The 26,730-nt window shown below is 38.8% G+C and overlaps 1 protein-coding gene across 1 annotated transcript in view; it reads right to left on the bottom strand.

The window, feature by feature from the left end:
• Window positions 1–5,532: 5,532 nt before the first annotated feature.
• Window positions 5,533–26,730, bottom strand: part of SYNPR (synaptoporin) — a 342,958-nt gene continuing 321,760 nt past the window's right edge. The window contains exons 5-6 of the mRNA XM_063115396.1: window positions 11,321–11,512; window positions 5,533–5,796 (exon numbers count right to left, since the gene is read on the bottom strand). Of these exons, the coding sequence (XP_062971466.1) occupies window positions 5,533–5,796; window positions 11,321–11,512 (456 nt within the window). The remainder of the gene's footprint in view (window positions 5,797–11,320; window positions 11,513–26,730) is intronic.

Raw genomic sequence — 26,730 nt, 5'->3', positions numbered from 1 at the left:
TAACATTGTTGAACCACAGCATGGCAGCCTCTATTGGTGGCCCACACATGTCCTCTCAGCACTCTATACTGCGTACATGGTGACCTACTATCCCCGAACTGCTAGCACCTGCAATGCTGCCCAAAGCTTTCTCACTCTCTATAGCCCATGCTCAAGGTGGTCTGAAAGTGCTGGGGAATTATTGCTCTCCCAAAGCAGCCCTCACATAATGACTGAAGGGAGTGGGTAGATAAATACCACAGCTGCTTTGGCCCCTGGTTAAGCTCACTGTGTGCAAGGTTCCACACTGTCTCATGTTCTCTGGTGGGATTGAGCTCCAGTTACCCACAGCTGTAACCTTCTCTATAATGCAAGATTTATTGGCTTCCCTTCCTTCTTTGGTTCACTTGCCCAGCCCCCTACTGGTACTTGAATTCTCATCTCAGGGTCTGCTTCTGGGGGAGCTCAGTTTAGGACACTCACTTGTAAATAGGGACAATGGCATCTACCTTTTCACTGGACTGTTGAGAGGATCAAAGGAAATCACAGGTGTTGTGATGTTTGGACAGCACACAGTACTCTCTATAAGTAAAGATTTCTTCCAGTATTTAGGATTTCCCCACACCAATATTTAAGACCCAAGAACCAGCCTGAATTGTTGCTGAACATTAATGGGGCCCCAATCCTAATTCAGGCTGCCATGTTCTCATCCCAGGGCTTCTGGCATCTGGTACTGTGCTCATCCTTCTCCAACCCTATTGCTCTCCTTTTGGCCATACTATCTTATTTCCTCCTTTGAATTTATCACTATTTGAATTTATTATTATTTTAAATATGTATGTATCCTGTTTGCCCAACAGTGGGCTGTAAACTCCACAAGCATAGAGATAACATTTATTTTCTTCAAATCTATCTCCTCAGCACCCAGAGCAGAGCTTGTCATATGGTAGGAGCTCAGGAAATTGCTGCTGAATGAATTGATGAATTAATTAGTCCATTTTCAGCATCCCCGTTTACAGGAAGTTGCAAAAATAGTACATAGAGTTCCAGGCACCCTCTCCCAAGCTTCCCCAGTGTTGACATCTTATATAACTGTAGTACAATATCAAAGCCAGGAAACTGATAGAGGGATCTTTTCAAAGTGGAAACTGAATCCTATCATTGCACTGTTTACCTGCCCAGTGGCTTCTGACTTCACTTAGAATAAAATCTGTTTCCCATGTCATCCAAGGCCCCTCTTAATCTGGCTATTACAAACTCTGCAGCCTCAACTCCTGACCCTCCCTTTGCATGCCCCAGCCCCACTAGCTTTTTTCTTGTGGGCTCCTGCTGTAGGTCCATGGATGAGCCCTCCCTCTGCCTGATATGTTCTCCCCAGAACTGCCTCCTTCCTATTCTTCATGTCTCAGTTTAAATTCCACCTCCTCATAGAGGCTTCCACCGATCACCCTATTTTACTCCTACCCACCCTTGTCCCTTTCCCTCACAGCATTAATTAAAATTTATTCTTACATACCTGGTTTGTTTTCTTGTCTATTATTTGAATCTTCCAATCTTGAGCGTGAGCTCCAGAGATGCCAGGGGCTGTATTTTGCTCACCTCAGTACAATGAGAAGTTTGACATATAACAACTCAGGCTTACGTAAGCGTGGAGTAGATTTGTGCCTCAACATTCAATAGCCATCTAACCATATATAGAGAGGGCTGTATGGTTCATTAGCCTTTTCCACACATGACCAGGTCAGTTCTTGTCACCATCCCGTGAGGTCAGATAATCTGCAGCCCTGTGCTACAGACTAAGCGATGATAGTAATGTTCATTGTTCTCTGCAGTAGGTGATTTGATGCCTTATGTTGCTTTTTCTTGACCAGCTTCTAATTTCAGCCACAGCTTGAAGAATAGTTCCAGCTCATGTTGACAGTGACTGCTCCCCCTTTTCATGCATGCCTCTTTCAGGGCTCCCTCTTTATCCTTCCTCAAAGCCACTGTCCCCAGGAATAGGGAGGGAAGGGTGGTGATAGGATTCACGACAATCTCCTTTCCCTCAGCCTACTGCCTGATAGATGTTCAGACTCAAGGCTTAGTTCTCTGAAATCCAAGCAGTCTGTTCAGTCTATAGGCAGGTGCAACCTGGAAATGTGGGAAAGTTACTACTCCTGTGGGCAACTCTCAACTAATAAGGGCTTAGGGTGAGTAGATAAATACTCCAGCTCTTATCCCTTGAGGAAAAGTTGCTGGAACCATTCTGAGCATTACTCAGAGATCCTGATGGAACTGAGCTCTCACTGTTTTCACCAGCAATATCACAAACATACCCTTTTTCCCCCTTCCCTGTCTCATTCTCCCCTTCCCTCACCCCTGTCTCCTGGAATTGCCACCTAAACAAACCTCTTGCACCCAATCCTTGTCTCAGGCTCTGCTTTCAGGGAAACCCAAACCCAGATAGTACCTACTGTGTGCCAGAAGCTAACACCTTTACATGGCTTAACTTTTTCATCCTACCATCAATCCCCTGAGGCAGATATTGCTGTTTTCCCCATCGTGGAGATGGGGCAACTGAGTGAAGGAGAAGTTAAATATCTTGCCAAAGGCATTTATTGACTTGCCCATGTCTCCAGTGGGTAAAGGTGGTCCCCAGAGTGGTAACTCCCCTGTATTTCCAGGCTGCACTTGCCTGTGTGCTGTGGCTTCAGAAAAGTCCCAGGGCTTTGGAGATGGCATTGAGGAAGAAAAAGGAGAGTCAGGTACACAGCAGTGCAGGGATTCTTATCCAGCTGTCTGATCTCAGAGCCTGTCCTTTTTGCTTGTATACGTTACCTCCTCCCAAGGCAATGAAGGCTCTGGAAGGCAAAGTCACACTCTGAAACACAGCTAGTGAACGGTGAAGTTGAGATTCTAAATGAGGTCCATTGGACATGTAGAACCAGGCTCACCTGCTACACTGATTAATCTTTATTTTTAAAAGGCCAGATCTACTGGTCTTTTCTTGAAACCAGAGGAATATAACCAGTTTAGTGAAATCCCCATTGGATTACAGCAGCTCTTTATTGCAAATCTGCAGTGGACTGTGGAAGTATGTATCCATCTCAACCAGTCCAGGTAGTGTTTGCCACTTATCAGAGACCCAATGTGCTTTGGAACTGCTAACACTTGTAAAAATCACTGCTGATTATGAGGATTCCTTTGGTGAGCTCATGATAGTTTACGAAGCAGAGGCCACTTTCTCCTCCTGGACAGTGCTGAAGGAAGCAGTCAAATCCAGCCACTATCCCAGGAAATGATGGGGGTGGGAGAGAGGTGGGGGCAGGGCTTGTGCTAGTTCCCCTCCTCCCACTCCCAGCCCACTGCCTAAGAGATGTTAGGTGCTAAGGCTTATTTCCTTACCCTCAGGATATCCTTCCCCAATCTACTCTCTACCCTGCAGCCACTGAGTTCCTTTCAAAATGCTAATCTCATTGTGTCCCTCCTCTGCTTAAACATCCATTAGTGCTTCCGTTAGCATTTTTAGAATGAAGACAGAACTCCTGATTTTGGCCTCTAAGCAGGTTTCACCCATGGACCCATCAGCAGCCGCACCTTCTGAAAAGACCCCTTGTTCATTACCCTCTGTCTACACATCTATCCTGCCTCCTACCATCAGAGAGCTTTGCCAGACTCTTCTCTGCTTGGGATGTGCTTTTCCCTCCCACCCTGTCCTTGTTAAACCCTGGGCAGTCTTCAGATCTGAAGCTCCTTGACTTCTCCTTAACTAACTCACATCTTTCTGATAGGTATTCTTGTGGAGTCCTGAGCCTCTCTTCGTTGCTCACAGTATAACTGGGGTGTGATTATTTTAATGTCTCTCTCCCCTAATAGTGTAAGCTTCCCAACATAGGGCCAGTTTCCACTGTCACCCACTATCGTATCCCCAGTGACTTGCGGAGTGATGGGTGCCTATGAGGGCCAAATAAATGAAAAAAACATGCTGGGCTCATGGAGCAAGGACAGGGTGAATGATTGGAAACTCTGTGCATTTAACCTTTGTTCTTCCATGGTTAAAACCAGCCTGGTTCTACTGCAGTAATTCTCCACTGGTCGGCCAGCATTGTATGCAATAACTTTATTAAGCTCAAATAGCTATCACAATACAGATTTATCCAACAGGATCCAGAAACTGGCTACAGATATCATTTAAGACGCAAGGCTGTTTTGTGCTAAAGTGCTTCCAACATCACAGATCACACAAAGAGTTTATACATTGACAATGACTTTTATCTGGAAATACAGATACTCAGCTCGCCCTCACTGTCGGGCCTTGGTGTTTTAATTGAGGTAAAACAAAGAGGCAAAGATTGGCATTTTCTTGATAATGAGTACGTTCTGGGGAATATTTTATGAGAACCTTCTCTGGGATATAGAGTAGCACGTAGAAGCCATTTTTAGTTTATGGGTTACACTGAAATCAGAATTAGTAAATTGAGCTGTGACTCGAGAATTTTTAATAGTTGGATTGAGGAATGTATTAGCTTGACAAAGGAATAAGATTTAAAAGTTTATCTGGGAGTGTATATTCTACAGAATACCCTTTATAAATTAATACTTCAGCATGGTGGCTGAAGAGAAGATAAAATACTATGAACATAAGATACTATGGTATCTATATCTGCATTTCCATTATTCTAAGAAAACAATACTCTATAGACACAAACAGTTATTGGACCTTATTATTCATGGTCCACAGGAAAGAGCCACAAAACACCACAGAGAGTTACAAGAATGTAAATATTCCGCTAAGTAAGTAGAATAAATATTGGGCAGTTATCATATGTAACGCTGAATGTCTACTAATAGAGGAAACAAACCCAAACCTTAGTTACAATGCATTCAGAATGTGGGTAAACCCAGAGAGACAAACTTGCAAAGTATACAGAGTAGTGAATATATTTCTTTAAACATCCATTTAACAAATTCATGGTGAAAACTGGAAAATTTTCATAAATACAGTTCATTGTGTGTGAAAATGCTTATTCATGCAATAAATCATATAAGCATTGATTCATCAAGTAAAAAAACCCAAAAAACAATGGAGTAATTGTCTAAAACAAATACTTAGAGATTCACAGTCCTATAGGGCCTAAAACTAAAAAATATACATGCATGTTGTGATACACCAAGTTGTTTTCTAGAAATCATTAAAATATCTTTTGCATCAAAATGCATAGGAAAACTCAATGCTATTTAATTTACTTTATGCATGTTAATACTAGAGACTTTAAGCTACAAAATGCTTCTACTATCTCAACACACATACAAAACGACCATAAAAGTATCTGTGTATATAATAAGGTACTCTCTAATTAGCCATCTATGATGCATAATATAGCTCCTCATGTCATCTCATCTCTAAAAACAATTTATCATGATCCAGGCCTTTCTGCCTTAATGAGGACTACAAATCTCTGATTTACATTCAATACTCTCTGCATTAATAATTGGTTGAAACATTAAAAATTCTTCTGCCACTGAAATGGAAGGTGGTGAGGCTGTCTCCAGAAGAATGTAAATGCTACTCTGTTAAATTTGATTGGTAAAGGAAGTGGGGCCACTAGGCTGTTGGCCTTGGCCAAACTCATCCGAAGATGGCCCTAAACTTGCCTGTTGGTTATACCCACTGCTTGACCCATAGCTGTCTTGGTTGTAACCACTTTGATTATAGCTGCTAGAATGCTTCTCCATTGGGTCTGAAAGATATCTCTGTCCCGAGGAATGCCAGCCGGTCTCCTTGAAAACAAACCATATGTTTCCAGCCCAGAGGATAAAGTTCAAAAATCCGAAGACCTGAAAGAGAATCAAAGCAAATGAGTTGATAGACTAGACAGAAACCCAAGAAAAATCTCAGTTTCAGAAGAATCCTTCACAGTATGAAAGATCACTTTTTACTTCAATGTTGAGTCCTCTTCTAATTTTTCATTTGGAACCACTATTTCATTTAGAATATCTGACCTCATTAGATGTTTACTACATGTTAGGCACTACACAAAGAACTTTATGTGTATCAATTTACTTAGTCTAAGAATCAGTCTGAGAGGAAGGTGCTATTACTTTACCCATATTAAAAATGTGAAGATCTTGTCCGAGGTCCCATGACTTGGTAAGTAGTGGATCTGAGTTTCTAACACAGTTCTGTCTGACTCTATAGACAGAATCCTTACCTAAGCCATCATTATCTCCCCAAATGAAGTATCCCTCATGGTGTGTAAGATTATCTTCCGGTGATACAGGGTTAAGTATGTTCAATTTAATAATGGTGCATTAATTTATAAGGTTACCTTCTCTTTATGGCTAGAGATATTGCTTTTCCATGTATTGTATTCATACGAAGAAAATGAGTCAATTTAAAGAAAAAAGTATGGAGTAAGCAATGGTACAGGTGGTGTACAGATGAGTGCATGCATGACAGTACACACAGAGGTTGACTCTATGAGTAGTTAATGCTTTTTGTCCCTCACATTCAGAAGTGAACACCGAAATCAGATTATGAATGAAGTGCAGGTTTCAGAGAGGGTATAAAATATTGTCTCAAGAACTGAATGTGAGACTTTTCTATGGAAATTCCTGTTATTCTCTGGAAGAGTGCCAGTGAGTCAGAGACCCGGCATTGTTTCCCCAGGTCTAAGTGTTTGATGGAAACAAAGGCCCGAGCAAGAGTCCTCATTACATAGCTTGTTCTGCAGCCTTTTCCAAGGCTGGTTGTTTGACGTGGGAATTAACCACAGGCAGTTTGTTTAATAGCCCCCTGTTGGAGATAGATAACAATAGCATGATACAAAGCTAGGATAACACTGAATATATTTAGTCATCACTCCAGCACACTACCAATCAAAATGGACTTGGGCAGTGGCCATAGCTCTGCAGTGGGGTGCTGGGAGTCCCTTCCTGAGTCAAAATTTATCCCTTGGTTTCTGTAAGGCCCACAGTACTCTGTGTATGTCAGGGTGTTATGTAGGTACTGGTATAGTCAAAATGAGGAGTCTTGAGGTCTTGAAGCAGGGACTATTTATCAAAGTATGTCAATATAGTTTAGCAGCAGGTGGATCAGAACACACCAAGTATCAGTCTTAGAGTAATCCCCATGGACTTTGGAATCAGAGTGGCCTGGGCTCTGCACTTTCTTGCTCTATGACTTTGGACAAAACATTTAATCTTTAGACCTCAGTTTTTGTATTTTTAAAATATGAAATGAAGACAATAATTCCTTCTTTGGAGGATAGTTGGGAGGATTAAAGAATATGTGTGTAAAGTAGATAGACAATGCTGGACACATAAGTAAATACTTACTTAATGGTCAACTACGCTCTGAATCACTTTCTGAAATATTTCCGTCAATTGTATTCCTTTGAGTCTTCCGCTACAGCATAAACTGAAGTGGGGCTTTGACAGGAAGGGAATCTTCTTGAGAGATGACAGTAGCCAAAACAGAGTAACTAGATTCTCACTTTATCTACTTGAAGACTGATTTATCCCTCCCTCCCTTCCTTCTTCCTTCTCTCCTATTCCAGCCTTTTTCCTTCTTAAAGCATTAGTTGAGAACGTATTTTGTGCCACGCTCTAGGTTACTTGCCAAGGGAGATACAAAACCCAAATAAGGTGTAGTAGTTGCTTATCAAAATGAATTAGGTAATCGCTGACAAAATTCTAATTTATATACAGCACCTTTTAACCATGTGTACAGTACCTAGGATATTTTCCATTAAAGGAGAGATCTTGATGAAATTGTACCTCTGTAAGTTATGTCAGTACATGAGTAGAAAAATCATCAAAGGATCATTTCAGATATAAAGAGAAAGCTCTGTACGAGGCTGTAATTTTATCTGTTTCCTATCTCTGGATGTCTCCCTTTTCTCTGCTACAATTCTGTTTTTTAAAAAGGGATGCACAAGAAGAACCTGGAAATCAGGAAAATACAACTTAAGAGTAAGAACATAAACAAGGCATTTCCATGGGCATATTCAAGGTGCACTATCACCGGTCTCTTGGATGGCACATTTTAAGGGCACATGGACTCCTGAATTTTTTCTTGATTTTTCGTTGCAACTGAAATTGGGGTAAAAATTTTTAACTCGAGCTCAGATGTGGGAACAACAGAAAGAGAGATTGGAAGTCTGCACACAGCATGAGAAAGAAAGAGGAGATGAAATCTAGATTATGCAAAAATATGTGTCAAGATTGCCTGGAGTAAAGCTGGAGAGGCAAAAGTAGAAATTCTGGATAAAATAGTTATGCTCAAAGAGCCTTTGAAAGAAAAATTGAGTGATTAAAAAAATCCCCCCCCCATCCCGGGTTCTAAGGCTATATGACATTTAAGAAAATAAATTCATTTTATTAGGTGCTTTCAGTTAACACCTATTTAGCATTTTCCAAATGCTGATCATCATGGGTTTTCATAGATTATCTCACGAATTGTTTCAGCAGTCTTGAGGTGTGTTCTATAGTTATCCCTATTTTACAGATGATGAAACTAAGGTTTAGAGAGCATAATTAAATTGTCACAGGGCAGTCAATCATTGAGTAGTGGAGGTGGGACTCAAATTCTGGTAGACTAACTCCAGAACTGTGCCCTTAGCCATTTTGAGTGGGAACAGCTTTAGAAGAGTTTGGCTTTGATTCTGGCATTGCTTTAACTACTTGGGAAACCTTACATAAGTCCCTGAATCTCAGTGCCCTGCATTTCTATTATCTAGCTAGCTCATCTACCTCTTAGTGTTATTGAGAAATTATAGATACCAAAGTGCTTTAAAGAAAGTAAATTTGTACAAAACTATGCTATCTACCCTAAGTGAATCATTGTGCAGTATATGCATGCATTGAAACAACACACTGTACCTCATAAATATATACAAGCAAATGTTAAAATAAAAACATAAACAATTAAAAAATAAAAAGAAAGTAAATTTGTTACTGAGGGAGAAAATATGACTATCATTTCCTGATCCATTTACTTGTAGAGGTCACCTGTTATGGTATGTGTCTAGCTCCTTTTACAAAACCTATGTTTTCCCGGAAGGGTGGGTTCTGTGAGCCATGTTTCTACTGCAGGATTCGTTAAACCCCTCATCCATAACTGATGAGATTGAGGTGAACACGTGGCCTGAGATGGGCTAGTGAGATTCTCTCTATCAGAAATTTGGAATTAGACTTGGGTGATTTTAGTTCAGTCCAAGTTGTTCCTTTTAAAAGAAATATGAAGTTAAAAACTGTAGGATGGCTATCTTCTGCTGTGTGTACAGGAAAATGAGATAAAATTCCATCTGAAATGAGAGAATAATGTAACAGATATGCAGGAAGAGACAGAGATGAGAGATGAAGAATGAAAACTTCCCAGTTTCCTGATGGTCTTCCATTTTCTGGTCCTAGGTTCTGCCCTAGGAAGACACATTTCTAGTGTATTTCAAATTATTTCCAGTTTTTGCATAAGCTAGCTTAATATGATTTGAAGCCACACAAGTTTGTAATGAAAAAACAAAAGTTCTGTTTTGGTTGATTAATATCCTTTCCCCTGCTCTTGTTGATAGAAACCTGATTTCCTTTGCAGAGCCAAGTTGTAATCAAATGGCTCACACTCTCTTCTGGAACTTTGTGTCTTGAGCAGAGTAAGGCAAGGTTAAGTGAAACCTTCCACTAATGGCAACTTGAGAATGTTCTTTGGCATCTGACACCTAGAACCCTGGTTCTGCTCTGAATTCTGCCCTTTCTAGTGCTGATTTCTTCAGGTCTCATCAGTTTTATGAGCTACTTGATATCCTTCCAAAGACTTTTTTTCCTGATGAAGTTAGAGTCAGTTTCTGTTACATGCAACCCAAATATTCTAATGCACACAGACATTAGTCCCCAAAGTGGGAGCAAATAATAGACTTTAGGGTCATGTGGACTGTTTTGCTTTCATCAGTTTGAATTAAGTTTTCTGTTGCTAGAAACTGTAAGACTCTTAACTGATAATGTATACATAACTATAACATCACTAGACCTGGCCGGCCACATACTTCGCATTATTTGGTTACAATTTGTTCCTTTTTTGGTTTTAGGAGACACATAAGATTTTTTTTCATTCATAATTCCTATCTTCTAGTCTAAAAATTATTAGAGACATTAGAAGTGGAATGAAAAGGACAATGCAAGATGTCATAATTTATTGGGAAATTGATCAATAAACTAACAAGCCCATTAAACAATTTTATCTTTGTCCTTTTAAATTTTAAGGTTAGGGTTACAATACCTTTTATTAAATGCTACCTACAAACAAACTACAGAAGCATAACTATGTTATGTTAATGTACACCTTAAACTATTCATCCACAGGTGTGACCAGCAATAAATAAAAATAATTGTGAGACTTTAATACATACTTTATTTCCATAGTTACTATCTCACCAAGGCAGGATTCACAGTCAAATGATCAGGAGCAGAGTAGAAACCCCTTTTCCCTTCTTAAGTGCCTTCCCAGACTGAATTTTAGAAAGCTATAGAAACACAGGTTAACTTTGAAGCAAAGATAATTATTTTTAGGGTTTGCTAAAGAACGTTGTTCCTTCAGCAAACACTGCTGAGCCTTCTATTCTTTGATATCTGCTTTTTTTGAAGCCATTATAGCTTATGTCTTTCTCAGACACAGCTTCTTTCTTTGGAATAACACAAGTTCTTACACTTATAAATTAAGAATCCAATTTAGCATTCCTGCTATTGTCATATTTTCTTTCTTCCTGTATGAGTCATGCACTTGATGATAATATTTGACATTGTTCAACCAACGTCGTGCAGCTTTCTCAAAGTCATCAAGCAACAAAACTGGGAGCGTGTAAAGATTAAAAAAAAAATTGCCATGACTATTACAAGTACTTTTTTATACCATGTATTTCTTTTTGTACCCTATTAGGACTGTGTATTTTTCTCCAACCAATTGGGTGTATTCTAACTACGTGTGGCTTGAATGATGTTTTCTTCCCAGGAAACTTTTGTGCTGTCAGATATTCCTTTTAACTTCTGGCAGGTTTCAGCCTTAAAGCTCATATTTTATATCTGATTCTGGCTTAGAATTTTAACTTGATTGTCATCTAAGCAGCATCTGCTAATACCTGCTGGGTTCCTATTAAGAACTCTGTGATTGGCAGCATTTAAGTCTATGGATTCTGACAACAAAACACTTGAAGGCCAAAGGATCATCTGACACCTGGAGTGAAATATTATGTTTTTGATTGGCCTAGTTTTGGGGTTAGGAATTTCCAGGATGACTTCTGAGATGCTGTCTCATTCATTTGGCTGGCAAACAAACATTCGGGAGGTAAAGCATCGATGAAAGCATACTTACCACAGAAGTGTTTAAGCTGGACATAACAGGGCTGTGCACAGCCATGCATTTGTTGGATGTTTGCTTACAAGCTGACATCAGTGACAACACTTCTTGGGGATCTGTTGCAACCTTGACATCAGACAGTCCTTTCGCCCAAGCTGATGAACCCACCAACCACAGGAACGAAAAGACTACAGTGACAATGAAGTCCTACAGAAACAAGCAGAAAGACAAAACAGTAAAAGAAAACATGAGCTCTAGAAACAAATAGATTAGTTTATACAGGATTTGGTTTGCCTTTTGGAATATTCCAAGATCCCATGGCACTGGACCCAGGAAAAACATGTTGAAAACATATAAAAGAAAGTTTTGTGATATTATATTTGTATGTCAACAAAATAAATAATAATAGTGATATTTATGGAATACTTAATATGTCCCAAGAATGATACTAAGGTCTTTATAACCCCTGTCTAATTGTTCCTACACTATTCCTATAAGAAATCTACTATTATCATCCTATTTGCAGATAACAAACTAAGATAGAGAATCGTTAAGCAGCTTGTCCGAGACTCCACAGATAATCAGTAATGGCATAAGAGTTTAAACCAAGGCAAACTGACTGCTCTCAGTCCAAGCTCTTAACCATTATATTGTCATGGTTTCAAACACTGAGAGAGTTGCCAATTGTTAAAATCTCCTGGATGGCAATATTCATTCATTTATCCACTTATTCATTGAACAAACTTATGCTTTATATATTTTGTGCCTGGAACTGTGTTAAGTGAGAGACAATAATAGCCATAATGTTTTGCGTGCCAACTATGGGTGAGAGGTCTTAATGTCCATTTTAAAGATGAGGAAACTGAGGCCCACAGGTATAAGGTAACACATAGAAAGTAACAGAGCTAAGATTCAAATCCAGGCCTGTCTGACTCTGAAAACCAACTGCTGTGTGTGCAGGAGAAAGAAGCTTCTTTATTCCTATCAAGCAAAATCTCTATGATGTAAGGAAATGACTATTTTAGAGAAACATTTCCAAACTTCTGATGATAGGGGCTATTTCTGATATCCTCCCTCAAACTCAGAAGGGGTGGCAGGTGGGAGTCTCTGTCCAAGCGTTATGCAGACCGTGTTTTAATGAAATAGGGCAATTTTTCAGATTTACTGTATTTATGTTTAACTATTGTAAACATTTTTGCTCCTTTCCTAAAATAATAAAAACACTGACCTGGTAAGGAAAATAGTAAATTTGACACACTAACAGAAATAGGCTGCTTTTTTATTCTAAATAATAAGTCCCTAAATTAGAACACTTGGCGTGTGTTGCTTTCCTACCCAAGGGCATGGTGCATCTGACTTGCTGTCATTGTCCTGCTCTCATGGTGTGACAATTACTTTTCATCAAGATCCTTTGATCTACATTGAGGGAAATCTTACCTTCTAAAGAGGCTATTGTGCCTGACATGTTTGTAGTGAATGTTCTGGAGGGTCTCAATACTAAGAGGGACTAAATCTTCTGAGCAATTGGTTTCTTTTCATCCAGTGGATGTTGTGAATTATATAACTCACTAGTTTATCTTTTCATCCTGGATCTAGAATGTTCAGGGCCAATTTATGACCCATTCATTCATAGGGACTTTCTGGCATGAGCATTTTAACCCTATCCCTTCCATTTATTTTTTCTGATCTAATTTTTTAAAAATAAAACTTTGTTTTATATCCCCATCCTTGTTTTTCCCTTCTTCTTCTTTTCTTCTTATTTTAAATTAATTCCATCTTGAGTTTTACATCCCCTTGTAAGACATCTTAAGTCCTTTCTGGAATGGAGTAGAGCTATAAACAAACAAGCAAACGAATATAATACTTATAGCTATTTCAACATCGATAAGAACATTTGGAATAAAGAAACTCAAGTATTTGGGTTTGAACTGGAAATTAGAGGAATGGTTACAAATAAGTCATATTGTGTCAAATCACAGATTTCTGTTCATGTTCAATCTGGTGCCTTATTTCATTCATTCATGTATGCATTCATTTAAATAGTAATTTTTGAGTAATATGCCAGGTATTGAGTATGGTTTTATAGGGGTTAAAATTGCAAAATATGGACTGTGCTCTCTTGATATTTCACATTTGTTAGGGCCCACAGTTACCATGGAATTCTAACTTTGGGACAATGACTGTCATTATTTGTACTTAACATAATTCCAAACAGACTCAAAAGGCCACAGAATGGTAGAGTAAGAATAGAGTCACATGAAGACCTTTCAATTGGAATGTGGAGAAAATCATGTCAAAATTTTTAGGTTTATTTGTTCAAATACTAATAATACCTAACATTTATCGAGCACTTATTATGTGCTAAGTATTATTTCAAGTTTGCACATATGAACTCATTTAATCCTGACAACAGCACTGTGAAATTCTTTCTTCTCTGAGTTAAAAGCTTAGACTCTGTCATCATACAGACCAGGGTTTGAATCCTTAATCCAACACTTACAAGCTGTGTATCCTTAGGCGATTAGCTAGATTTCTTGAAGTCCGGGTTTACCTCTCTGCAAATTGGGATAATAACAGTATCTATACTGTAGAATGGTTATGAGGGCCAAATAAGATACTGTAAATAAAATGCTTATCACTATGCCTCGCAAATAATGAGTAACCTGTACTTAAATATCACCAATAAAAACAACAATAACAGAAACAACAATAATATAAATAGTATGATGCTGTGGGGCAGGAACTTACATGCTCATATGTCTGCCTTATGTGACTTATGTCTGTGGAAGTGGAAAGACAGAGATTTTGAAGTTTGTAAGTGCAGCATTTGAAAATATTAAAAAATTGGAAGCCAGTTATATGTCTGACAATAGAGAAATAAATGTGCAACCATTGGAAACAATGCATTATTTATTGTCATTCATCTATTCCCAACACAGTGGCCAGAGTAACTCTATTTAATGTAAGTCTGATCCTATACATACACTCCTCTGCTCAAAAACTGCCAATGACTCCCATCTTCCCAAGAATAAAAACTAAAGGCCATAGAGAGGCTCTCTGACCTTGGTTCCTGACCCATTCTTCCCACCCTCTCCATTTCAGCCACACAGGCCTCCTGGCTGTTGCTCAAATCCACCAAGAACATGTGCAACTCAGGTTTTGCCTGGGACACGCCTCCCCACCACCCCTGCTCCATGTATCCACATGGTTCAGCCCCTTTCTTCCCTAAAGTCTCTGTTCAAATTTCATTGTATATAGATGCATCCTTGCTCACCATATATAAATAGCACCCCCCCCAACTAAATTTCATATTCTCTTTTTCCAGTTTATTTTTCTCAGTTTCACATTTACCAACTGGTATATTACACATCTACTTGGTTTTTTATTGTCTGTCTCCCCCAACTAAAATGTAAGTATTTTGGGGGCACAATGTTGTCTATGATGTTTGTTACTGTCTTCCCAGCACATAGAATGGTGCTTGACACATAGCAGGATCTCAGTAAATATTTCCTAAATGAGGGAACCATAAGAAGAAATGTTTCTGATAGACTGAAGTGGAAATAGCAGGGTGGAAACCTGTGCTTAGGGGCCAGACACATTCTTGCTGCAGGGCCTTTGCATTTTCTGTTCCCTCTGTCCAGAATTCCTTCCCTGTTCCTCATGACCACATGATGTGCTTTATCACTGTGACAGGTCCCCATTAATGGTGACTCTACAGATAGGCTTCCCTGAGCACCCCATTTAAAATGTACTCCTTTATCTCCATCCCCTTATTCTGCTTTGCCAAACACTTTTCACAATTTGAAAATGTTTGTTTGCCTATTTCTTCCAATGTTAGCTCCATGAGTGCAGGGACTTTGACTATCTTGCTCATCACTGAATCTTGACAGAAGAGTTGCCATCAACATTTGTTGAGTAAGAGAATGAACAAAAGGATAAGTAAATGAATATACAAAATGGTCCCAATTCTGTTAAAAAATTTTATGTTTATGTTTATAACATTGTATAAGAATTTGCCAAGTGGTAGTAGTAGGATTAGAGGTGATTTTTATTTTGTTTTACATAAGCTTGTCTGTTTTAAACTGTTTTTCAATTAGATCAAATGCAAACAATGTGGCAATATAACCAAAGCACTGATTGTATCAATGGCTCTCCCAGAAACAATTTCAGATGGTGCTCTTTGTCCTTTTGACAACATCAAGATTTATAATTAGACCAAATAATAAACGTCATTAGAATTGAGAATTTTGTGTCAAAGTGTTTCAGAAAGTAGTGTCAAGCCAACTTTTCTATAACGAAACAAAGTGTAAAGATGGGGAGACTACGTCAAAAATTCTATATAAGGAATATATTGGCCTGAAGTTTTGTATTTTTTGGCTTTGGGCATGAACCTGAGTCTGAGGCTACCTTGAAGAAAGTATGACATGGGAGCAAGTAACCTGATCCCACTTTCTTCCTATTCTTCAGTCTCCTGCTGAGGTTCCCCACTGGGCAAGGCCAACTGGAATCCAGAGGGTAGGGAGCCCACTGATGTGATCCGTGCAAGTCACCTCCTGGGCACAGAGAATGGTGTAGAAAGGCAGAGTAGATCAGGAGCTATCCAGAACTAGATGTTGTCTTAGGAGCAGCAGCAATAACTGCTGCCCACATTTACTGAGTGCTTCCTATATACCAGACACTCTGCTAAGCATGTACAGACATCATTAACATTATGACATAGGTACGTCCATTAGCTCTGTTTTACTAATCAGGAAACTGAAGCATAGACAGGTTAAATACTTTACTTATAAGAAATGGCTGGCTTGCCTATTGTAACATATCATCAGCTTTCTGAAAATTTTGGTGAAAAGATGCTTTTTGGTGTATTTTTTGTGGATAATTACTTTAACCGATGTTCTCTAAATTTTAGTCAATTTGGTACTATCTAAACAATTTGGATTTTATCCACATACTTCCTGTGTTATTGTTTAATATTACATTTAAGGCAAATTAAGCTTTTTACATAAATAGGATTATTTAAAAAATTATATGAGCATTATAATGTTAAAGTAATACAGCTTCCTACAGATAGAAGGAAATGGCAAACATAAATGCTATACGGTGAAAACAAAATACCTTAAATTCTAGTGGGAGATGTTTGCCCAAGGCTTTGGAGCCTAGCCTCTTTGTTAAACCAGGAGATTAACAAGTGGTAGAGGGGTATTAATAAAATATAGCATGGCTTGGGAGGCTTCAGTTAAATTGAATATGAAATAGCTTTCTTATTCATGTTATTTAATGCCATGTTAATGGTCTGCCTAAACCATCTTCTGTAACAGGAGGTAAATGGCTTGCACTTGGAAAATGACTTTCTTCTGATGGTGCAAATAAGAATCCAGTTATTTACAAATACTACTACCCCTTGTCTATCTAACAGAGATAGTGTGCACATGGAAAATAAATTTGTAACATTTACTGCTAGGTTTTCATGGCGCATATCCTAACCCTTTGAAGGTATCTTCTACTAGTTTTGCTTGTGTTATTTATTCTAATTGAGTGGAGATGCTGCCATTTGGAAGGTGCTTCAATACTTCCAAAAAACTCTTATGCTTGTGATCTATATGGCCCCCATAAAACCCCAAGAAGCAGTCAGAGGAGGCATTATTAGCTTTGTTACAAATAAAGAAACTGCAGCCAAGGGAGTTAAATGATTTATTTGCCCATGGTTCATTAAATAGTTTACAAATGCACTCTTAGCTATTGGTCTCATTCTGTATCTAAAGAACTTTGACATGCAATCTGGATTTGTTTCTGTAATATATTTTAAGTATGTGTTCAGTGAACCACAAAACAGCTTCCTCACAGAGGGAGCAGCAGCCTGGCTTAATGTTGGCTGGATGGTTTGTTTCCATTTAGTTTGTTGGGAGTGTTTTGTTGCCTTCATTTCACATGAAAACTTTTTTTTTTTTTCTTTACTGAATGTAATTTAATACAAGAAAGGTGCTGGTCCTGAATCACTCTGAGACATACAAAAGTGTGTCATCGTTGGTGACCAGAAATTTAATATTTCAGAACCAGGTAAACCTGTCTCCATCTCTCTCTGGTAGTGGTGAACCACAGCTGCCCTGGATATTTGTAAACATAATCAATTATTCCATTTCTGCCTATTAGGAACTATTGCCAATATTTCAATCCAACGACCTTATTATCTGTTTTGCCTACTTGATGGCTTTGCAAATTTTGGTTGCTGACACTCTTTTGGTTGCTGACAGCCTATACTGGAAACTGGGCAGTCCAGCATCACCCTCATCCTCTGGGTAAGTGGATTCACTTTACTAATTCAGTTTTCAGGAATCCTGGAATGAAGCTGTGAATCAGAAACACAGAAACCAAGCAGCCATATGGCAGCTCAGCTGACTGCAGAGCCTTGGATTCTTTTGGAAGAGAGAATAACTAAGCAGTGGCTAGATGGAACAACTTTCTGTTCTGTCCACTTACGGGCTTGTTCCATTATTTCATTTGAAGTGCTACTGATGATGAATGACATCTGGCTTCCAGGGAGTGCCTAGAGTTTTAAAAATGCTATCGCAGATCCTTTGTTCCTGACAGCAGCTGCACGAGGGTGAAGATAATTATATCCATTTTATAGATGGGGAAACTAGATTCAGGGAAGTTAAGTGATGTGTCCAACTTGTCACAGGTAACTGAGATTTGAATTCAGGACACTGGGCTCCCTGATTAGTGGGTGGTTTTTCTTTATGTCCACGTTTTCTAAAGTTTGGGTTGCCTACCGTGGTGGGAGCACAGACATAGTAATCAGTAACATTGAGCTACATAGGAAGAAAGGCATTCATTCTCCTTCACAGTCTTCTTTCAACCTGACTGTAAAGGAGAAAGTCTCAGTTGGTCAGTGGGGAGCCACCCTGTCTCTAACACCTATTTAACAAGTGCTACAAATGCTCATCTCTTCCCTTTTTTTTTAATCAAAGAAAACTGGCCCCATGCTCAGAGTCTTCAAGCGAGCAATGGTAGCTAGCTAGAATACAACACTGTTTATTTTCCATTCATTGGTTTCTATGTTTATCTTCTAGTTCTGTCAAATAGTGCTGGATTTCTATATCCTGTAGTGATACAGGGTTTTATTCAAAAACACATTTTATTTAAGTTTAAGAAAATGATTTAATTTAAAGAACAATAGTAAATAATCTGTGGCCCAAATAATAGGAGCAGGGAATGCAAATGCCCAAAGTTTAGAAAGACCTGCACCACTTACTGTGTGGGAACACTGAAACCCTAACCCAGTGCTGTCTAATGGAAATCGAATGCAAGCCACAGAAGTGAGCCACAGGTATAATTTTAAGTTTTCTAGTAGGCACATGAAAAAAAAAAACAAAAAAAACTGGTGCAATTAATAATATCAGTATATATTATGTATATTAACATAATAAAACCAAATATATCAAAAATATTATAATTTCATATAATCAATCCAAAATTTATTAATACGATATTTAAATTGGGGGAGCAGTACTGGGTCTTTGAAATCCAGCGAATATTTTACACCTACAGTGCAACTTAATTCATATTAGCCACATTTCAATGCTCAGTAGCCACATATTGCAAGTGCTACCCTATTGGATAGCACAGACCTAATTCGCAGTTAACAAGTGGAAGCACATTTATATCCATACTCAAGTGAAAGCAATTCCCCTTCTCCTGTTTTGGGTTGCTGGTGTCACAATTTTTCTGTTACTTTGGTCCAAGATGGTCCTGGAAGCCATCTTTCAGCTTAGTTTTGACAAGGCCAGCACACCTCTCACATTCCTCTTGGTCTGTAGTGTCCCATAGGTAGGTTGATATGGTCGATCAATTCATTGCCTCAGTAGTCTGGTGGAGGTCTGAAGGCAGATCAGTGTCACCAAAGGGAGGCTTGAGTCCTCTGCACTGGCAGTCCAACGAGGGAGATGGGTGGCCCATGGGTGCAGCTGGGCCAAGCTGGAGCTGCATTTTAGGTTAGCTGTAGGGGAAAGGTTGACTTGACCACTGTTCTCAGGGCACGTGGTGAGATGTTGGCTGGTGAAATGGGAGGAAATATGTCATCTTCTTGTTTGTTGAGCTGGCTAGTGTGACAAAATAAGAGAATGACAAGGGGGAGGAGCCAGAGGAGCAGGGGGATGGGAATGCAGGGGAGGGGAAAAGAGAAGGAGGGAGAGGAGGAGGATGGGGAGGAGGGGAAGGAGGAAAAGGAAAGACAAGGAGAAGGAAATAGGGGATGAGGAGGGAGGAAGATGAAGAAGTAGAGGGCAGAAGGAGACAGTGGGAGAGGAGGGGGAGGCAGCGGCAACGTCCGAGGCAGGAAGAGAGAGGGAAGGGAGGAAAGGAGGAGGAGAGAAATGGAAGATTCAGAGGTCCCAGCACCATCGAGCAGGCAGCGCGTACTGGATGCTGCATACTTTACACGGACTTTACACGCTTCATTTTGCCTTCACAGCAATTCCATGAAGCAGGCATTACATTTATTATTTTATGAATAAGGAAACTAAAACTCAGTTTCCAGTGGTAAGTAAAGTGCGTTTAGACCAGGGTTAGAGTTTTCAGTCCTAGCAGGTCAGTCTCCCCTCTTCTGACACTGAGTGTGCTTAGACCAACCCCATTCATCCTCCAGACTTTAGAATCTTTAATGGCAAATCCCCTGGTGAAGTGGCTTAAGCTTGCTGGGTGAGTTCTCGTCCCCACAGAAAGCAGGGACTTAAGGCCTGTGCTTCAAATGCAAAGGAAATCTGCCTGGGGTAAGAGTGGTCAAGCCATCAAGTTTGTTAATCTTTATCAGAGAGGAGAAACGTGAAGTCAGAAAGCCTGTAACCATAGTCAAATGGCCAGCTCTATGAAGCTTTGGATGGAGTCTTGCTGCTCTTACATTTTGGGGAAGAACTTCCTGCCCTGTTTGTTTATTTGATGATTTACCTTCTGGCTATAAGCTAAGGAGTGTGGGTACCAGCTGCTTCATTTGCAAAACACAGACGCTACCCCAATTGCCTCAGCTTCACACTCCACCTCAGTTCTTCTTTCTGTCACCCAAGAGCTGGAGGCTCCACATGTGTTTCTTAGTGGGGGTCCCTGTCCCTCCTCCAAGCAGGGTTTTCTCTGAGCTCAACAGAAAAAAACAGTCTGCCTGCTTTTTCAATGTTGTCATAGCTGGAGTAAACATTCCAATCCATTCAGTTATTGTTATTGTTGTTATATTTTAAATTTACCTCCCAGTAAGTAATTTCTAAGAAGTTGATTGTGTGGCACCCTTCAAGAAGATGATGATGATGATGATGATGGTGATGATGATGATGGTTGTGGTGGTGAAGATGAGAGCTGCTAACACTTAGAGAACATTTCTTAATGCTTTATGTATATTTGCTTATTTAATCTCTCAACAACCCTGTTGTGATAGATACTGTTATTATCCCGTTTTGTAGATGGGATAAATTACTTAAACCCAGCTTGAAAGACGCAGAGCCGGGATTTAGACCCAGGGAGTTTGGCTCAAAAATCTGTAGTCTTAATCTATTATAAAAGCACTCTATTGCTTTTAGAGGACTGTGATTTTACTGGCTCACAATAAAAATTAGGTGTTGATATTAATACTTATGACTATCATTTATATAGCATTTACTATGTATCAGACACTGTGACTTCCATACATTATACATTTAATTCTCACAATAACACTTTGAGGTGGCTTTTATTGACCCTGTTTTACAGATGAAAAAGTCAGGTTTCAGAAAAGTTAAGTGATTTGCTGGAGGTCTCAGAGTTACTAATTTGCTAAGCTTTGGTTGCACCCAAGGTTTGCTGAACTGAGAAGTCTCTGTCCCTCACTGGAGGTGAACCAAACTAGCTTTGATGGATGGAGCCACCATGTGTGAGGTGTGATGTTAAAGTGCTTTACCCATTTCACCCCATTTCACCTGCACCACAACCCTGTGAAGTAGCTATTGGTTTTTCTATTTTATTAATGAGGAAGGAGAGGCTTACAGACGTTATGTAAATGGAGACGTTGGATTCCAAACTCAGATTTGACTCCTAATTCCTTTGATTAGTTCATTTTTCCATGGTTGTATCTATTCCTCTTTCCAGGAATCTGTTCAACATTTACTATCTTCCCACCAGAGACTGGGTACTGTCCTAAAAATGGAGCAGAGGCAGGGTGTACAAGCCAAAGGAGATCTGTGCTCAACCCTCCAGTCCAGTGGTTTACATCTTTCTATTCTCCACACTGCCTGGGTTGTTTTATGTTCTAACTGTAGACACTTTATTGTCACACTGTCAATTAATCAGGATTTTACAAAAAGAGAGATGTAGTGAATGGTGATGTTCTTCTGTTATAAGGACTGAGTAATAATCAATCATCTTGTTTCACGTGTGAAGAATCTGGCTCATGCTTGAGAATCAGTGTAGGATTCCACTTCTTTTTCTCTAAGTTAAATTTGATTATGATTGACATACTGCACTTTTTCTTTTCTTGACTGTTCCCAGAGAACTTTATCAATTGATTTGTGGCTGTTCAACTGTGGAACTGAGACTTTGTATTTCTTGTTTTTAACTTTTCTCATGAAAAGAAGACTTTTAAGAAGATTCTCTGCATCTTTCTCTTTATTTCAGTTATCGACAATTGATTTCAAAATCTTAATTTCCAATTGATCCTGCCTAACCTTTTCATTACTAATAGTGCAAACTTTTCAAAATAAGTTAATAGTAATTAGTAAAGTAACAACTGTTTAAAATAAATTAATAGTATTAGTAGTAGTATTAATATTAATAGCTGCTACTGATTCTTTGCTTACTACAGGCCAGGCACTGTGCTAAGCCCCTTACATACATTATTCCACTTAATCTTTATTGAGAATTTGTGAGGTAAGTCTTATTAGAATAGAAAGTATCACACAGTGGCTAAGTCTACAGTGTTTAGGATCAGGCAGCCCTGGGGCCAGATCTCAGCTCCTACAAACTAGCTCTGGGACCCTATTAAGCCTCAGTTTCCCTATTTGTAAAAAGGAGCACTAATGACATGTTTTCATAGGGGTTTTGCCAAGTATAAAAGAATTAATGCAATAAAATGCTTAGCCCAGTGCTTGAAAATTTACTCTTTTAATTAGTCTTGATATAAAAAAATTCTACCACATATAATAGCTAAAAATGCAGTAGTAGAGAAAAGTGTATTGGCATTATTTAGTAGGTTTTGATGGTCAAATAAGTCAGGTGGGCTCATTTATTTATTCAACAAATCTCTATTGAGATCCTACCAGGTGCCAGGCCTTGGAAATACAGTAGTTAATAAAAACAGACATGGTCCCAATACTCATTCTGGTGGAGGAGAGAGACCTTAGTTAAATAATTACAGAAAGACATATAATTGTAAATTATGATTACAGCTTTGCAGGAAAAGGACTTGGTGCTTTGAAAACAAACAAACAAACAAACAAACAAAAAAGAGTGGGAGTACCGGCTAGCCTAACAGGACAGGAAAAATTACATAGATCTGGTTGCATCCAGGTTCTTTTTAGGTTTGAACCTTAGGTGGTTCTCAGGGCAGACTAATCTTGAATAATAAATATATTGGTCCATTTTCTGTTTCTTAAAACAGAATACCTGAAACTTGGTATTGTATAAAGAAAATGAAGTTTATTTCTTACAGTTTTGGAGGCTAGGAAATCTCAGGTCCAGGGAGTACATCTGATAAGGGACTTCTTGGTGGAGACTCTGTACAGAGTCCCATGGTGACACAGGATATCACATGGCAAGAATGGCAAGAACTCTGTCACGTGTTTTGTTTATAAAGCCACTAGTCTGTGCCCATGACAACCCATTAAAACCATCAACCCATTATTCCATGAATGGGGCAATCCATTCATGAGGGCACAGTCCTCACAAGCCAGTGACCTCTTAAAGGTCCCCCCCCACCATATTGGGGGTTAAGTTCCAACATGAGCTTGGGGGGACATTCTAACCATAGTAATAAATATGCCACAAAGTCATTTATCTGGAAGGCCTATGAAGTGGCCTCTAGAGGGTGCATTAGGAACCTCTCTACTACCTGCTTGCTCTGTGCCTAAGAGGGATGCATGTTGATATTGGGTCAGTCAGGACCAAGGCATTTCTTGGACTATGCTGCTAGAAGAAGTAGGTATCAGTATGAGAAGAGACTGCTTATTTCTTGGGAATTTGGTGGCTCACATGATTGCTGAGGCTATTGACTCTCTGCACTTGTCTACTTGCAATCCTCTCCCTCTTAGAAAGCCAATCAATAAACAAGGTAAGTCTGGGGTGAACATATTGGCAGAAGAGTATTTCTGCCTTTCTGGACCCTAGCACCCTAGCAGTTTGCAAGCCTAGGGAAGCAACCAGTGTTGTTAAGTGTTTCTTGGTGAGTTAACAGCTTATACAAGAAATGACACCCTTTCCAAATAATTGGTTATTGGTTTTGACACATCTATCAATAAGTACAGAAACAAGTAACAAGCCCAAGAACCTAGACCAGAGTGAGGCAAATGTTGAAACCAGTTTGGATGTCTTAAAAACAAATGAGGAAAAATTCACATTTGTAGAGTTAGTCAGATGAATCTGGAAATTTTGAGATGCTTATTGAACACCATACCAAACTTTTTATTTCTATGTATTTTTTAGCACTTTCAAAATATTTTGGGAGGTGCCATTGAGCCAGCTAGAGGCAAATGCTAAGATTTAGGTAATTAACCACCAGCCTTGTTTACTTGACACAAAACATCTGGGCATTATAAACATATCTGAAAAACACCAGATGTCAGGCAGCACATAGATGAAACATCTGGAGGAAGTGTGGCATACAGAAGACACGGCAGGAGGCCTGGAGTCAGAAGCAGCCAGATTTGAACTTCATCTCTCACATGTATTCTGGACTACAGTGTCTTCTCATCATATGAACAAACCCACCCCTTTATAGTTTATACACACACATACACACACACACATATACATATCTTGAAAGTCATATGTGTATATATGTGATATCACGCCCACACACACAAACATACATTAAAAAAAAAAGATGACTCAGCTATTCTTTTTTCTCCATATAATGGCAGATGGTAGAGGCATGAATAATGAAAATATCATATAATCAATAGTAATTTCTTAATTTGTCTAAATATTTTTAAGTTGCCCCACCTCTAACCTGTATTTAAAAATGCATACGTTCTATAGGAAATTATTTCAAGTATGCTACACCAAGAAATTGTGACTCAGAGCAGGCTGGCTATTCTTTCAGGTACCACCTTTGGAACTAAGTCAGATCTTCTCTGAGCTCTGTTCTCTGTTCTTTCACCATCACCTTCCCTGAAACCAGGAAAAAATGCACATTTCCCTCCCCCAGAATTACATAATATTAGAGTGGGAAGGAACTGCTGAGATAAGTTCAGGCTGTCAAATACTCCCTTGAAAACAACCCTATTATTTAAGTTACTATTCTACACTACTGGCATCTCCCAGATAGGACATGGATGAGTTGATATGTGTGGCTGGAAATAATGCAATAAAGCCAGCCTGACCATGGATTTAAAAATTTGGGGGAATTCAGTGTTCACATCTGTAACATGGAATAGGAGCATCCCTTAAAGGGACCGTGAGGATTAAAATTAAATAAAAATGTTGAGCATGAAGCTGGGAATATTTTAGTTGTTGCATTAATGGTTGTGATGATGATAATGGTGAAGATTGTGTAATCTTCAAGTGATCTGGCCTGATTTGGTCATAGTCAATGACCTTTGACTATAAATTCAGCTGATATGACTTTTTTTTTTTTCAATTTGTATTCTGACATTGTTTTGGAAATAGAATCATTTTACTGAGGTTAAATAAATATGGCCAAAACTTTGCCAACCCAGTCTAAAATGTTGAGCCTCTTTGTAGGTAGAGCTTCAAACCTATTTGGCAATTTTTTTTATTCCAGGAATGCAAAGTTGTTTTAATATGCAAAAATCAATAAATGTAATCTGCCCACAAGCTAATAATTAACAATTAACAAGCTAAAGAACACAAACCTTATGATAATATCAATTTATGCTGAAAAAACATTTAACAAAATTCAAGATTTACTTATGACAAACTAGAAATGGAAGGGAACTTCCTTAATGTGATAAAGAGCATAAACACACATTAAAGAAATCCTCTACAGCTAATGGCATACTTAATGGTGAAAGATTAAATGTTCTCCTTCTAAGAGTAGGAACAAACATCTAAGTGGGTTAATGGGGTGTGTGTGTGTTTGTGTGTGTGTGTGTGTGTCTGAATATTTCATCTGGTTGCAATACATGATTTAAAAAGAACTTGGGTAGATGTGCAAAGACATATAAGGCCATTTGAAGAACTTCTGCCTGGGACAGTGAGCCACTAACACGATCAATGAATACCTTGATCACATTGCTACATTACAGAAAGCATTTTAAGTTCCTTGGGGACAGAAATGTCTTAACCACCTGTGTCCCTAGTGCCTAGCCAAATGTTTTCTGTTAGTGACTTCCCATGTGTATATACATTGAATACAATAAGAAAGGAAGGAGATTTCACATTTGGTGGAAACACTTAAAGGGAAAATCATTTCGGTCTCAAAAACGTGCATGTTTCCCAAATTACCTAAAAGATATAAGAAACTCATAACTCTGGCTGCCTATAAAAATAAAATAATTTAATAGCTAGGGAATAGGAATGGACGAATGTCTTTAAAAATTTTTTTTAATTGTTTTTTTTATGCATATCTTTTCCTCCTTGTATATCCTTTTAAGTGAGTGGTTTTGAAAATTCTGGCATGATTTTAAAATAGGCATATTTTACTGGATTTGACCTTTGGTAATTATAAGAAACTTTATATTTAGGAGAATGATTATGATTACATTTTACACTTCTCTCCCAACTTTTTTTGCAAATGAGCAAGTGGCATTAACACGGGTTCATGAAAAGAACTGCTATTTTTCAAGCATTCCTTATGCCTTTCTAGAATCGAAGACCCATTATTCTGTCATATATCAACCCATCTGTCAGCCTGCAACAGATGGTTAAAATGAAGAACTTCTAAAATACCAAGGAGGAAATTATCCCGTGCTTCACCATCCACAGCTTAAATTCAGTCTGACTTTAGAATACTCCTTTGCCACTTCCCCACTCATCATGCAAAGTGAAAGTGAGGGAAAATATTGCATTTGAATTACAAATTAGAAGCCATGTCTCAAGAAGATGACTTTGGGATTCACAGACGTCTTTACTCTGTCAGAAGAAAAGGAAAAGATAGACACCTGGGTCAGACTCTCAGTTATGCTACTTCTTAGCCACACAGCTTTTGGCAATTTATTCTAGCTCATAAGCTTTTATTTCCACAATTGGAAAAGTAGAGAATAAACAGCTTGTCTTAGAAGGTTATTGCAAAA

Source organism: Cynocephalus volans, chromosome 11, assembly GCF_027409185.1.
Source record: "Cynocephalus volans isolate mCynVol1 chromosome 11, mCynVol1.pri, whole genome shotgun sequence".
Taxonomy (NCBI): domain Eukaryota; kingdom Metazoa; phylum Chordata; class Mammalia; order Dermoptera; family Cynocephalidae; genus Cynocephalus; species Cynocephalus volans.
The sequence above is the reverse complement of the archived record's forward strand: the minus strand, read 5'-3'. Positions and strand labels throughout refer to the sequence as shown.